The sequence below is a fragment of the Hemitrygon akajei genome, chromosome 24 (assembly GCF_048418815.1).
Source record: "Hemitrygon akajei chromosome 24, sHemAka1.3, whole genome shotgun sequence".
NCBI classification, from domain to species: Eukaryota; Metazoa; Chordata; class Chondrichthyes; order Myliobatiformes; family Dasyatidae; genus Hemitrygon; species Hemitrygon akajei.
Genome location: NC_133147.1, coordinates 17,610,632 through 17,625,436, shown reverse-complemented (window position 1 = coordinate 17,625,436; position 14,805 = coordinate 17,610,632). Strand labels below are relative to the sequence as shown.

General features: G+C 49.3%; 1 protein-coding gene and 1 long non-coding RNA gene across 4 annotated transcripts in view; one reads left to right on the top strand and one right to left on the bottom strand.

The window, feature by feature from the left end:
* LOC140715912 (uncharacterized) overlaps window positions 1–14,805 on the bottom strand; it is a 91,300-nt gene that overhangs the window by 65,833 nt on the left and 10,662 nt on the right. For all 3 annotated transcript variants that reach the window (XR_012096212.1, XR_012096213.1, XR_012096214.1), the window contains exon 2: window positions 11,686–11,816. This is a non-coding gene — a long non-coding RNA (uncharacterized lncRNA). The remainder of the gene's footprint in view (window positions 1–11,685; window positions 11,817–14,805) is intronic.
* The window catches only part of themis2 (thymocyte selection associated family member 2), a 79,993-nt gene that overhangs the window by 55,741 nt on the left and 9,447 nt on the right, over window positions 1–14,805 (top strand). Inside the window, exon 5 of the mRNA XM_073028432.1 lies at window positions 8,697–8,850. Within this exon, the coding sequence (XP_072884533.1) occupies window positions 8,697–8,850 (154 nt within the window). The remainder of the gene's footprint in view (window positions 1–8,696; window positions 8,851–14,805) is intronic.

The window sequence follows — 14,805 nt, the reverse complement described above, 5'->3', positions numbered from 1 at the left end:
GAGATATCGGCTTTTATTGACTGGAAGAAAGAACAAGCAGCAATTGTCCACCATACTACATCCTGGAGACTGAGGGCAGGGCTCAGCCTCAATCGCCTTTATACCGGGGTCTGTGGGAGGAGCCACAGGAGCAGTCAGCAGGGGGGGGGTCAGTGGGAGGAGCCACAGGGGCAGTCAGCAGGGGTCTGTGGGAGGAGCCACAGGAGCAGTCAGCAGGGGGTCTGTGGGAGGAGCCACAGGAGCAGTCAGCAGGGGGGTCTGTGGGAGGAGCCACAGGAGCAGTCAGCAGGGGTCTGTGGGAGGAGCCACAGGAGCAGTCAGCAGGGGTCTGTGGGAGGAGCCACAGGAGCAGTCAGCAGGGGGTCTGTGGGAGGAGCCACAGGAGCAGTCAGCAGGGGTCTGTGGGAGGAGCCACAGGAGCAGTCAGCAGGGGGGGGGTCAGTGGGAGGAGCCACAGGAGCAGTCAGCAGGGGTCTGTGGGAGGGGCCACAGGAGCAGTCAGCAGGGGGTCTGTGGGAGGAGCCACAGGAGCAGTCAGCAGGGGTCTGTGGGAGGAGCCACAGGGGCAGTCAGCGGGGGTCTGTGGGAGGAACCACAGGGGCAGTCAGCAGGGGTCTGTGGGAGGAGCCACAGGAGCAGTCAGCGGAGGTCTGTGGGAGGAGCCACAGGAGCAGTCAGCAGGGGTCAGTGGGAGGAGCCACAGGGGCAGTCAGCAGGGGGTCTGTGGGAGGAGCCACAGGAGCAGTCAGCAGGGGGTCTGTGGGAGGAGCCACAGGAGCAGTCAGCAGGGGGTCTGTGGGAGGAGCCACAGGAGCAGTCAGCAGGGGTCTGTGGGAGGAGTCAGCAGGGGTCTGTGGGAGGAGCCACAGGAGCAGTCAGCAGGGGGTCTGTGGGAGGAGCCACAGGAGCAGTCAGCAGGGGGTCTGTGGGAGGAGCCACAGGAGCAGTCAGCAGGGGTCTGTGGGAGGAGCCACAGGAGCAGTCAGCAGGGGTCTGTGGGAGGAGTCACAGGAGCAGTCAGCAGGGGTCTGTGGGAGGAGCCACAGGAGCAGTCAGCAGGGGTCTGTGGGAGGAGCCACAGGAGCAGTCAGCGGGGGGGGGTCTGTGGGAGGAGCCACAGGAGCAGTCAGCAGGGTCAGTGGGAGGAGCCACAGGAGCAGTCAGCAGGGGTCTGTGGGAGGAGCCACAGGAGCAGTCAGCAGGGGGTCAGTGGGAGGAGCCACAGGAGGAGTCAGCAGGGTCTGTGGGAGGAGCCACAGGAGCAGTCAGCAGGGGTCTGTGGGAGGAGCCACAGGAGCAGTCAGCAGGGGGTCAGTGGGAGGAGCCACAGGAGCAGTCAGCAGGGGGTCTGTGGGAGGAGCCACAGGAGCAGTCAGCGGGGGTCTGTGGGAGGAGCCACAGGAGCAGTCAGCAGGGGGTCTGTGGGAGGAGCCACAGGAGCAGTCAGCAGGGGTCTGTGGGAGGAGCCACAGGGGCAGTCAGCGGGGGTCTGTGGGAGGAGCCACAGGGGCAGTCAGCAGGGGTCTGTGGGAGGAGCCACAGGAGCAGTCAGCGGGGGTCTGTGGGAGGAGCCACAGGAGCAGTCAGCAGGGGGTCTGTGGGAGGAGCCACAGGAGCAGTCAGCAGGGGGTCTGTGGGAGGAGCCACAGGAGCAGTCAGCAGGGGGTCTGTGGGAGGAGCCACAGGAGCAGTCAGCAGGGGGTCTGTGGGAGGAGCCACAGGAGCAGTCAGCAGGGGTCTGTGGGAGGAGTCAGCAGGGGTCTGTGGGAGGAGCCACAGGAGCAGTCAGCAGGGGGTCTGTGGGAGGAGCCACAGGAGCAGTCAGCAGGGGTCTGTGGGAGGAGTCACAGGAGCAGTCAGCAGGGGGTCTGTGGGAGGAGCCACAGGAGCAGTCAGCAGGGGGTCTGTGGGAGGAGCCACAGGAGCAGTCAGCGGGGGGGGGGGGGGTCTGTGGGAGGAGCCACAGGAGCAGTCAGCAGGGTCTGTGGGAGGAGCCACAGGAGCAGTCAGCAGGGGGTCTGTGGGAGGAGCCACAGGAGCAGTCAGCGGGGGGGTCTGTGGGAGGAGCCACAGGAGCAGTCAGCAGGGGGTCTGTGGGAGGAGCCACAGGAGCAGTCAGCGGGGGGGTCTGTGGGAGGAGCCACAGGAGCAGTCAGCAGGGGTCTGTGGGAGGAGCCACAGGAGCAGTCAGCAGGGGGTCAGTGGGAGGAGCCACAGGAGGAGTCAGCAGGGTCTGTGGGAGGAGCCACAGGAGCAGTCAGCAGGGGGTCTGTGGGAGGAGCCACAGGAGCAGTCAGCAGGGGTCTGTGGGAGGAGCCACAGGAGCAGTCAGCAGGGGGTCTGTGGGAGGAGCCACAGGAGCAGGGGGTCTGTGGGAGGAGCCACAGGAGCAGTCAGCAGGGGTCTGTGGGAGGAGCCACAGGAGCAGTCAGCAGGGGGTCAGTGGGAGGAGCCACAGGGGCAGTCAGCAGGGGTCTGTGGGAGGAGCCACAGGAGCAGTCAGCAGGGGTCTGTGGGAGGAGCCACAGGAGCAGTCAGCAGGGGGTCTGTGGGAGGAGCCACAGGAGCAGTCAGCAGGGGTCTGTGGGAGGAGCCACAGGAGCAGTCAGCAGGGGGTCTGTGGGAGGAGCCACAGGAGCAGTCAGCAGGGGTCTGTGGGAGGAGCCACAGGGGCAGTCAGCAGGGGTCTGTGGGAGGAGCCACAGGAGCAGTCAGCAGGGTCAGTGGGAGGAGCCACAGGAGCAGTCAGCAGGGTCAGTGGGAGGAGTCACAGGGGCAGTCAGCAGGGGTCTGTGGGAGGAGCCACAGGAGCAGTCAGCAGGGGTCTGTGGGAGGAGCCACAGGAGCAGTCAGCAGGGTCAGTGGGAGGAGCCACAGGAGCAGTCAGCAGGGGTCTGTGGGAGGAGCCACAGGAGCAGTCAGCAGGGGGTCAGTGGGAGGAGCCACAGGAGGAGTCAGCAGGGTCTGTGGGAGGAGCCACAGGAGCAGTCAGCAGGGGGTCAGTGGGAGGAGCCACAGGAACAGTCAGCGGGGGTCTGTGGGAGGAGCCACAGGAGCAGTCAGCAGGGGGTCTGTGGGAGGAGCCACAGGAGCAGTCAGCAGGGGTCTGTGGGAGGAGCCACAGGAGGAGTCAGCAGGGTCTGTGGGAGGAGCCACAGGAGCAGTCAGCAGGGGGTCTGTGGGAGGAGCCACAGGAGCTGTCAGCAGGGTCTGTGGGAGGAGCCACAGGAGCAGTCAGCAGGGTCAGTGGGAGGAGCCACAGGAGCAGTCAGCAGGGGTCTGTGGGAGGAGCCACAGGAGCAGTCAGCAGGGGGTCAGTGGGAGGAGCCACAGGAGGAGTCAGCAGGGTCTGTGGGAGGAGCCACAGGAGCAGTCAGCAGGGGGTCAGTGGGAGGAGCCACAGGAACAGTCAGCGGGGGTCTGTGGGAGGAGCCACAGGAGCAGTCAGCAGGGGGTCTGTGGGAGGAGCCACAGGAGCAGTCAGCAGGGGTCTGTGGGAGGAGCCACAGGAGGAGTCAGCAGGGTCTGTGGGAGGAGCCACAGGAGCAGTCAGCAGGGGGTCTGTGGGAGGAGCCACAGGAGCTGTCAGCAGGGTCTGTGGGAGGAGCCACAGGAGCAGTCAGCAGGGGGTCTGTGGGAGGAGCCACAGGAGCTGTCAGCAGGGGGTCAGTGGGAGGAGCCACAGGAGCAGTCAGCAGGGGGTCAGTGGGAGGAGCCACAGGAACAGTCAGCGGGGGTCTGTGGGAGGAGCCACAGGGGCAGTCAGCGGGGGTCTGTGGGAGGAGCCACAGGAGCAGTCAGCAGGGGGTCAGTGGGAGGAGCCACAGGAGCAGTCAGCAGGGGTCTGTGGGAGGAGCCACAGGAGCAGTCAGCGGGGGTCTGTGGGAGGAGCCACAGGAGCAGTCAGCAGGGGGTCAGTGGGAGGAGCCACAGGAACAGTCAGCGGGGGTCTGTGGGAGGAGCCACAGGGGCAGTCAGCGGGGGTCTGTGGGAGGAGCCACAGGAGCAGTCAGCAGGTGGTCAGTGGGAGGAGCCACAGGAGCAGTCAGCGGGGGTCTGTGGGAGGAGCCACAGGGGCAGTCAGCGGGGGTCTGTGGGAGGAGCCACAGGGGCAGTCAGCGGGGGTCTGTGGGAGGAGCCACAGGATCAGTCAGCAGGGGGTCTGTGGGAGGAGCCACAGGAGCAGTCAGCAGGGGGTCTGTGGGAGGAGCCACAGGAGCAGTCAGTGGGGGGGGGGTCTGTGGGAGGAGCCACAGGAGCAGTCAGCAGGGGGTCTGTGGGAGGAGCCACAGGAGCAGTCAGCGGGGGGGGGGGGGGGCGTGTCCAGACAGGTATATGTAGTTCACCACAGGGGGAAAAAGAGAATGCCTGTAAATGGGTGTGTCAAAATACACTAAGCTCCTTGGTCATCTTGATCTGTCATGATGAGGGTTTTGTGAATCAACTGTTCATTCACATCCATAGATGCTGCTGAGTTCCTCCAGAATTTTGTGTATGTTGCTTTGATCAATGTTAGGTTTTGTCAACAGTAGGGTGACTCGATTTGCCCGGCAAGCTAGCTTATACAGGTAGGATGCAAAAAAAACCTGAGTCAATTTGATACAAAAAAAGAAAATGTAAAGTATTGGAAAGTTTAGCAGGTTAGGCGATGTTTGAGGAAACAGTTTGTGTTTCAGATGAGGAACCCTTCATCAGAACTGAGAAAGAGAGAAGTAATTAGGTCTAATTTGCAGGAAAGTGTGAGTGGAACAAAGATCTTCGGACGAGCGGACCCAGGTGCAGAGTAAACTCAGGACCCGATAGTAGAAATTAACAATGAAGATTTATTTGGAGAATAATACAGGGAATAATCAAACTAGGAGCTCATTTACTTGGGGCTCGAGCACACAGAACTCAAATCCAGGAGTCAGCGATCAGCACTGGCCCAGAATAACCTCAAATAGAACTTAAAACCCAGGAAACCCGTGCGTGTCAAAATCAAAAACTAGTAAAAACGAGAATGAGCAACACAATAAAACACAAGTGTTAGCTTAATGATAGAAGTAGTCATTAAAGTTCAAAGTAAATTTTATTATCAAAGAATATACGTCACCATATACAACCCTGAGATTCATTTTCCTGTGGGTATACTCAGCAAGTCTATAGAATAGTGACTATAACAGGATTAATGAAAGATCAACCAGAGTGCAGAAAGCAACAAACTGTGCAAATACAAATAAATAGCAATAAATAACGAGAACATGAGATAAAGTGTCCTTGAATTGAGATCATTGGTTGTGGAACCATCATTAAACAACTCTAATAAAGCCAATTAAATGACGTTCAGGAGTGTCAAGATCTGCCGCTACCTGCTGGTTCGAAGGGTTCATGACAGGTAACGTTCAGCCATGTGACAGATGGGTCAGATGGCTATGACAATGGCTGTGTAATGTGTTGTTTATGTGGCTTAGGCATACTGAGATATGCCAAGAAGACCGGGGGGAAAGGTGGCTGATAGAAATGGGTCCTTTATGAACATGTCATCTAAAGCTCCAAAATTCAAAATTGAGTCTGAAATGCTGCCTCGTACCCCAACAGAAGATGAAGTGTTGTTCCTTCAGCTTGGATTAGGTCTCATTGGAGCAGTGTAGACAGCCACTGAAAGCGACCAAATGGAAGCGGAACGGAGAAATAAAGCTGCAGGCAACTGGGCGCCGGGTCACTCCTGTGAACTGGGTACAGGTGCTTAACAATGTGATCACCAGTCTGTAGCAACAAACGTTCTTCTGGAGGAGCTTTGTGGGTCGAGCACACTTCGTGTGGGGAAAGGAATTGCCAACATTTTGGGCTGAAACACTAAATCAGGAATTTTCTTCCCCATCCACCACCCACCCGGCAGATGTTGCTCCAGCCCTCTGAATTCCTCCAGCATATCATTTGTCAATCCAGTTTCCAGCATCCCAATCTCCTCGGTCTGATAGAATCTGTTCCAGGTTACTAAAAGAGGCAAATGAGGAGATTCTGGGGCTTTGACTGGAGGAGCGGAGAGTAGCTGGTGTTGTTCCTTTGTTTAAGAAGGAATAACCCAGGAAATAGGGAACCTACTGGAGAGGATCTTTAGGGATAGAGATGTCCTCCTCCTTCACAGAATGGGTTTCCCTTCCTCCACCATTGATGCTGCCCTCACCCACATCTCCTCCATTTCTCAGCCATCCACACACTCACCCCATCTTCCCGCTGCCTTAACAGGGATGGGGTTCCTGTTGTCCTTACCTAAAACCCACGAGACTCTACATCCAACACGTCATTCTCCACAACCGCTATCTCCTATCACAAGCACATCTTTATTTCCAACCCCCCACTCTTCGCTTTCTGCAGGGATTGCTTCCTCCATGATTCCCTTGTCCATTTGTCCTTCCCTACTGATCTCCCTCCCAGACTTATCCCTGCAAGTGGCCAAAGTGCTACACCTGCCCATTCACCTCCATTGTAGGCCCCGACAGACCTTCCAGATGAGGCAACACTTCACCTGCAAACCTGCTGGCGCCGTCTATTGTGTCCGGTGCTCCCAATGTGCATTGGTGAGCCCCGTGGTAAATTGGGGGTCCGCTTTGTCGAGCACCTCCACGCCATTCATCTAAAGTGGAAACTCTGGGTGGCCAAACACTTTAACTCTGATTCCCATTTCCATTCCAACATGTCTGTCCGTGGACTCCTCTCGTACCAAGATGAGGCCACCCTCGGGGTGGAGGAGCAACACCTTATATTCTATCTTGGTAGCCTCCAACCTGATGACATGAATATCCATTTCTCCTTCTGGTTTAAAAAAAATACCCTCCTCCACCCTTTTTCTATTCCCCACTCTGGCTTTTTATCTCTTCTTACCTGCCTATCACTTTCCCCTTGCTCCCTTCATCCTTCCCCTTCTCCTTTGGTCCACTCTCCTTTCCTATCAGATTCCTTCCACTCCAACGCTTTACCTTTCCCACCCACCTGGCTTCACCTATCAGCTTCTAGCTATCCTCCTTCCCCACTCTCTCCCCCTACCCCACACCTTTTTATTCTGGCATCTTCCTTCTCAGTCCTGAAAAGGGGTCTCGGCCTGAAACAATAACCGTTTGTTCACTTCCATGGATGCTGACTTACCTGCTGAGTTTCTCCAGCATTTTTTATGTGTGCATCTTAGGGACAGGGCTTATTTAGGCAATATGAGAAATAAACGATTTAGAAGCACAGTGAATATAATCAATATAAAATAAAATATGAATATAAAAGGACCCCCATCACCCAGGTCATGCCTTGTTCTCGTTGCTACCGTCAGGAAGGAGGTACAGGAGCCTGAAGGCTCACATTCAGTGATTCAGGAACAGCTTCTTCCCCTCTGCCATCCAATTTCTGAATGGACATTGAACCCATGAACACTACCTCACTACATTTTTGTTCCTATTTTTGCACTACTTACTTAATTTAAGCTGGCTGATGATGTAGTGGCATTAGCACTGGACTTCAAGGCAAGTAGTCCTGTGGTCCAATCCGGCCAGCGCTTTGCATGCTTTCCATCCTTGCTGGGTCAAGCATCAGTTGGGTTTTAAAAATGACAAATGCTATGGAAACGGCAAAAATGCCACCTGATGCACCACAAGGCATGAAAAGGAACAACTTTATTTAATTTAACTATTTCATATATATGTAATGCCCTAGTTCACATCTTTACTGTTATGCTGTAGGTATTCCATTTTTAGCAGCTGCAGGAGCCGTCTGTTCTGCTGTCAGCTTGTTTAGGTTATTGTTGAAGATAAGGATGATGAGGAACGTGCGCCGTCCAATCAGGATGGTAGAATGAGGGGGAGGTTTTCTTGGTGAGGGACAAAACAGTTGGTCTTGGGCTTTTGTTCGGTGGGGGATGAAGAGAGAAGACGCTGGGGAGAACCAGTCACAGCACACGATCCGGTGGGAGACCCATTTGTTCGAGACGGATTGCGAGCGACGTTTGGAAGGTGGCGTGTGCTTTCACGTTGACCGAGGGCCCAGCGCGTGAGTGACAGAGAAGTTCAAGATGAGCTCCAACTTGTGCACATTTGACTGTTTAATTAGAATGGGACCTTTTCTTTTTGTTATTCATCACTAACCCTTTAGTGTACTGGCTGTTATTTCACGGCACAAATTTGTAACAGGGCAGCAAATTACACAGCATCCACACAAACCGGGGTTTGGGGCGGGACAGCCGTCTCAATCTCACGAGTTTGGCAAGACTTGAGAGTGTCTTCCCTGGGCTTACGCAGCCAAGGAATCCAGGGTGGTTCGTATATAAATATACACTTATTGTAATTCAAGTCTTTTTCTAATATTATGTATTGCATTGTACTGCTGCTGCAAAGACAACAAATTTCACAACATATGTCAGTGATATTAAACCTGATTCTGATTCTGAACACCTTAGAAAAATCCAAATCAAAGAAAGAATGTGAAGGTAAAAATGAATCAGGACCTCTTGCCCTCTTTACTCACAAGTGGCTGATGTTGAAATGTACAGGTGTGGAGCATGGTTGAGTTATCCGCGTGTAAATGTGCACATAACCAAAAACCGAGATAAATGAGGAGCAGTAAGTGCATGCGTGAGCCAGGATTTGGAATTTGAGGTATGCAGTGCAACGTGGGATGAAAAGTGTGTAAAACGATGAATATGTCTAAAAGATGACTCTTTTATTTTATTAAAGAGAACATATGCCTGTCCAAACTCTAACACTGCCACCAAGAGCAAGACATTGCCAATGGGAAAACTCTTTTCCAAGCAGTATGCAGAAGCTACTCCTAATGAATACACAAAAGCCCAGAAAAGGGTAAAAAAGAAAACTCCTCAGGTTCCTAAAGGTAAGCTGAAAAGTGATACTTTTATTGGTTTGAATTGGGAAAAGATAGCTGTTTTTATGCAGAGCAAATTAATATCAAATGGATTAATTCACAGTTTGCTGGCTGTATAAATAGTTTGTTGATGAATTTCTGTGTTAGCTTGTGATGGCAATGATTGCCACTTGAGCCAGTCACTGCTCATCATGACTTTGCCTAATGTATCATAATGGTCAGTCTTACTTTACAGAAATAAGCCTTTCAGCCCACTATATCTATGCCAACCATCAGTTATCTATACTAATTCCACTGACCAGCATTTGATCCCAGCCTACTATGCCTTGGCAATTCAAGTACGCACTCAGATGTTGCTTCAGTGATCTGAGAGTCTCTGCCTCTGTCACTCACATCGAACATCCCAGATGCCAACCGGTCTAAGGATGGAGAAAAGATACCCTCTAAACATCTTACTCCTGTTGGGAAACCACTGTTGTTTTCCGGTAATGCTTTTTATACGACTTGCACTTATTAACAGACTCATGTATTTTTCACACTCACTGGCAGAAAGCAGTATAGCAGCTAACCTAACAGTTTGTCACCTTCACACGCACGCACGCACGCACGCACGCACGCACACACGCACACACGCACACACGCACACACACACACACACACACACAAAATGCTGGAGGAACTCAACAGGCCAGACACAGCACCTATTGAAAAGAGTAAACAGTCGAAGTTTCAGGCTGATGTCCTTCATCAGTCCTGATCATTTTGAGTGTGTGTGTTGCTTTGATTTCCAGCATCTGCACATTTCCTCTTGTTTATCACCTTTCTCGTTTTTCATTGGCTAAGTATTAGCACGTTATGCACGTGATGCAATTGTTTTAATTATGTAGCCTATTAACTAGTTTATTCCTTTCTAAGGAATATCTTGCCTTCTCTATAAAAGTGATAGAATTTTCAGTGGCACTATCTTAGCTTCTTATTTATTCCTTTGTCATTGCATCTATACACCTCTTAGCATCATTTTGAGCTCTTTTAGTTTACTTCATACTTGTATGTTTGTACTCTAAAGTAAACTGTAATCTTAGAATTAAGGCTGTTCGGCATTCCTGACTCCCAGAAGAACTTTAAGGATCTTGCACTCCTTGCACTCCTCACCCTAAACCTATGCTCTCTGGTATTGCCTGGGAAAGAAGTTTCTCACTGTCAACTCTGACTGTGCCAATCATTTCCACTGATCATTAAAAAAGTCTAGATAAGCATGACCTGCTTGCTATGCAACCGTTTCTTAGAACTACCTACGTACAGCCAAGCATTATTTTGTATGAATAGAGCCCCTCTGTGCTCAAAGCTCAGTATCATCACCGAGAACAAAATATTGCCACCAATTATTTTCCAGAGCAATAAATATTGAAAGACAGCTAAGTCATTTAGAACAATAAGACTACTATGCCATTTAAAGAGAACATATCCGATCTGTTTTTCTTCTGGGTCTGCTTCATTCCATTTCCTCCTCTACTGTTGTAATGAGGGCACACTCAGGTTGGAGGAACAACACCTCATATTCCATCTGGGTAGCCTCCAACCTGATAACATGAACATCAATTTCTCAAACTTCCAGTAATGGCCCCTCCCTTCACCATTCCCCATCCCCTTTTCCCTCTCTCACCTTCTCCTTGCCCACCCATCACCTCCCTCTGGTGCTCCTCCCCCCACCTTTTCTTTCTCCCATGGCCTTCTGTTCCCTTCTATCTTACTCCCCTTTTCCAGCCCCGTATCTCTTTCACCAATCAACTTCCCAGTTCTTCACTTCATCCCTCCCCCTCCCTGTGGCACCTTGTGTTTCTCTCCTCCCCCACCTTTTAAATGTACTCCTCATCACTTTCTCTCCAGTCCTGCCAAAGGGTCTTGGCTGATCTGTGAAGAAATGTGATTACCCTGCATGGGTAGTTTAAAGATTATGTTCTCTTGGAAGAACTGCCTACTTGTTGGGTTTCTATTACAACTTATCACCGATCTAAACTTCATAATCAGTCCTTAATCTTCTCTATTCAAGGGGTGACCAAACTGCTTTGTGAAAATTATTCTCATAGTTTACCCTCTTTTTGGCTCCAGCTGACGTATTTGGCCTTTGATACCTTCCAAGGCTAAAAACATCATTCCTGCAGGAATGTGTACAGCTAAATTTAGAGCTCCATACTGGAATCTAACCTGAGTCCCATGCAGTTATTTTAGAATTTCCACTGTGTTCTATTCTACCGCACTATTCTATTTCTACACAGACTAAATATGAACTTCCAGCTGTTATACATGTCCCGGTGTTAGTACCACAAGATAAGCTTACAGCCTGCCACGTCACTAGCATTTAGGGCAGCAGGGAAGATCCTCCATCTCTATCTGTATAGAAGGGTTCTTCATTGTTGTTTGTTGTTTTTTTTTGACCAGTCAGGGTTCTTGGCTCTGAGCTGAACCCCCCAAACCTGGAGGACTGGTGGACCACTCTTACTCTGACCTCTATCCTTTGACCTGGTTGGCATAGGTGATCCTACCAAAAGCCAAAGCATTCAGTCCTGACTCCAGCCAACAAGGCTCTCCAGGTCATTGAGGCACGCAAGCCTCCAAACCCTACAACAAGGTTGTGGTCCTCTTGGAGGGCAGGATAAAAGACCGATCAAAATATCCTACTACTGTACTTTCAAAACAAGTCGTCACTTAGCTGATCAAATTGAGTGACGCGTTAGGCTCTTTCACTTTCAATCCTATCAGTTAGATTAGCACTCAGGATCTCCAAGTCACTGAAAGTTTTACATGTATCTCATTCAATATCTGAGATCAGAATATCACACTTACCTCAGTAGTAATAGTTGTATCTTGATCAAAATCATGGGTTCATACCATCACGTAATCTAATAGGCTACTGAGAGTACCCCTCTTTGAAGACATCTTTAGACAAGAAGTTGTATTGAGACTCCAATTATTCTCTGAAATAGATAATAGAAATCAAAAATATAATTTAAAGTACGGTGGAACTATGCCAAAGTCCTGGGCAGTACTTAGACTTCAGACAAGACCAAAAGCAAATAGCCTGTTAATCTACTTAACAATTTTAAGTTGGATGCTATAATTCCTACATTGTAACAGTCGCTATACTTTCAAAAACATTCATTGTTTGCAGTGTTTTTTGGAATACCAAACTTCAATAAAAGCACAGTGTAAATGCAACTCCAAACATTCTCTTATGTGCTAGCATCTTGGCTAAATTTCCTCAGAAGTGTCTATATAACTGCAGGTAAGATGTTCTTCATGAGATGAAAGTTCTTCATGTTCTTCATGAGATGAAATGGTGGAGCAGACTGAATGGGCCAAGTGGCCTAATTCTGCTCCTATATGTTATGATCTTATGTTCTTTTTAATGGCTCTTGCCCTAATGGTGGTTTGACTCTTATTCCTAATAATGAATGATAAATGTAATCATTTCCGTGAATACTTGCATTTCCTTTCCTGAAACTCATGCTTAAATTTAATTTAGTGTAATCTGAAAATTCAGATTGAGGAGAAATCTGACAACTTTCAGGATTAGATTATCATAGAGTCATAGAGCACAACAGCATAGTAACGGGCCCTTCTGGCCGATTTATTTCGTGGCTGCTGGTCTTCTGCCTAATCCCATCTACCTGCACCTGGACCATGACCCTCTGTACCCCTCTATCCAAATTTCTCTTAAATTTTATAATTGAACCTGCACCTCTCACTTTCGCAGGCAGTTCATTCCACACTTGCAACACCCTCTAAGTGAAGAGGTTTTTCCTCATATTCCCTTAAATATATCACCTTTCACTCTAAACCTCCATATTGCCTACTCCTCCATCTGCAGGTAAGATGTTCTTCAAGTTCTTCTCAATGGCTTTTGCCCTGATGGAGTTTTGACTTCTATCCCTAATAACGAATGATAAATGTTATTTTCTTTGACCAAAATTCAAGATTAATTTAGAGTCATACGAAACAAATCTGAAAAATAAAACAGGTCCTTCCAGCTGATCCATCCCATACCAGCTGATCTTTTGCCTAGTCCTATCTACCTGCACCTGGACCATGGTCTCTCTGTCCTAATTTCTCTTATATTTTATAATTGAACCTGCATCTACCACTTCCACTGGTAGCTGATTCCACACTTGCACCACCCTTTAAGTGAAGAGGTTTCCCCTAGGATTCCCCTTATATATATCATCTTTCACCCTAACCCTCTATCTTGCCTACTCTCCTTTGTATTCTTATTTAGTATGTCTTGTAAAACAGAGAGACCTAGGAGTCCAAGTACATAATTCCTCAGAAGTGCTACACAGAGTAACAAGGCAAGGAAAGGCAGTGTTAGGCATGCTTGCCTTTATGAGAGAGGACACAGAGTACGAGACATTGGTGGGACCACACTTGAAGTACTGCATGCCAATCTTGTTCCTCTAGCCATATAGGAAGGATGCCATTAAGCTGGAAAGGGTGCAGAGAACATTCACCAGGATGTTACTGGGACTGGGGTGGGGGCAGTTAACAGAAGAGACTTGATAAACTAGGATTTTTAACCACTGATCTTAGAAGGCTGAGGATGTCATGCACTATTCAGCTAGGTCTACCAATATACAATAACAAACTACAACAAATTCAGAATAGATCAAATTATAATTACATTATATTATTTACTTACAAAGGAAGCTACTCCATACAGTATTGTCAGAGAATAGCTTCAACCTTAAACAGGGCACTTCTATACATGTTACAGAGAACTATAATTAGGTTGTTTCATTCCATAACATTCCAACATTATCTGCATCATCATTGGCATCCGTCTCTAGCTCCTGACATATGTGCTTCGATGCTTCTTTAGAATTTGTGTCCTGTTTTACTCTGTTGTCAGAACAAACCCCCCCCCCCACCCCCCACCACCATAAAGCACACACAGACATGCAAAGTACCCTGGGATCTCACAGGTTCCATTTTGTCACGTTACATTTTGCAAAAATTACAAATTCCTGAAGACTTCAGGGTTGCAGATAAATTTCCACAAGGGGTGATCATGAGTAGCATAATTAAAGTGAATGGCCATGGTCTTTTACCCTAAGCAGGGAGAATGAGCTGCCAGAGGAAGTAGTAGAGGAAGGTACAATTACAATGCTTAAAAGATATTTGGACGTGTAAATAGATAGGAAAGATTTAGACTGGGGATATGAGCCAAATGCAAGTAAATGGGACTAACTCAGACAGGTATGGATGAGTTGGGCCAAAGGGTTTGCTTTCATGCAGGATAACTCTATGACTCAAAGATCTAGCAGTTAATGAATACATGATTATCTGTTAGGACTCCAATCTATTCCAGGGTTGGCCAGCAGGGACAGACATTATTCCCTCAATTAGGGTTAAGGTTAGGGTTCCAATTAATGTCTGTGTATTTAAACCCTGCCTCCTATTCTCATACTTTGCTCCGTCTTAAAGTGTGATTTTGTAACTAGCAAGAGCCTCCAGGTTTTTTGGGGGAAGAGTCTTTACAGTGTGTTTTTTTTAATCTCTGCTTACTGCCTGCCATTTCTGGATCCTATTTGTGCATCAAGATCTTGAATTATTGAACTTGTGTTTGGATCACTGCAGTTTTGAGTTGGACTGGTTGCCTTGTTTGCCCATCTTCGCTAAAAGAAAGTAAAGCTTGCTTTTGAATCTGCACATCAACTCATGCCTGTATTGTGGTTTCTGCAGTTGGGTTTACTCACAATCCTCAGTGGTGCCAGTGACCTGAGTTTGATTCCTGATTGGGCCAATTCCCTTACAATTATCTCTTGCAACTATTTACTTTTAAGATAAATGTTAGGAATGTAACCCAAATACTTGGGTCAGAAAATAAGCAGTAAATGAGGGCAATTAATGCAGAGGGAGCTCAGTCTGCAAATGATATGACCAATTGACCAAGTTGGAAAGAAAAAAAGA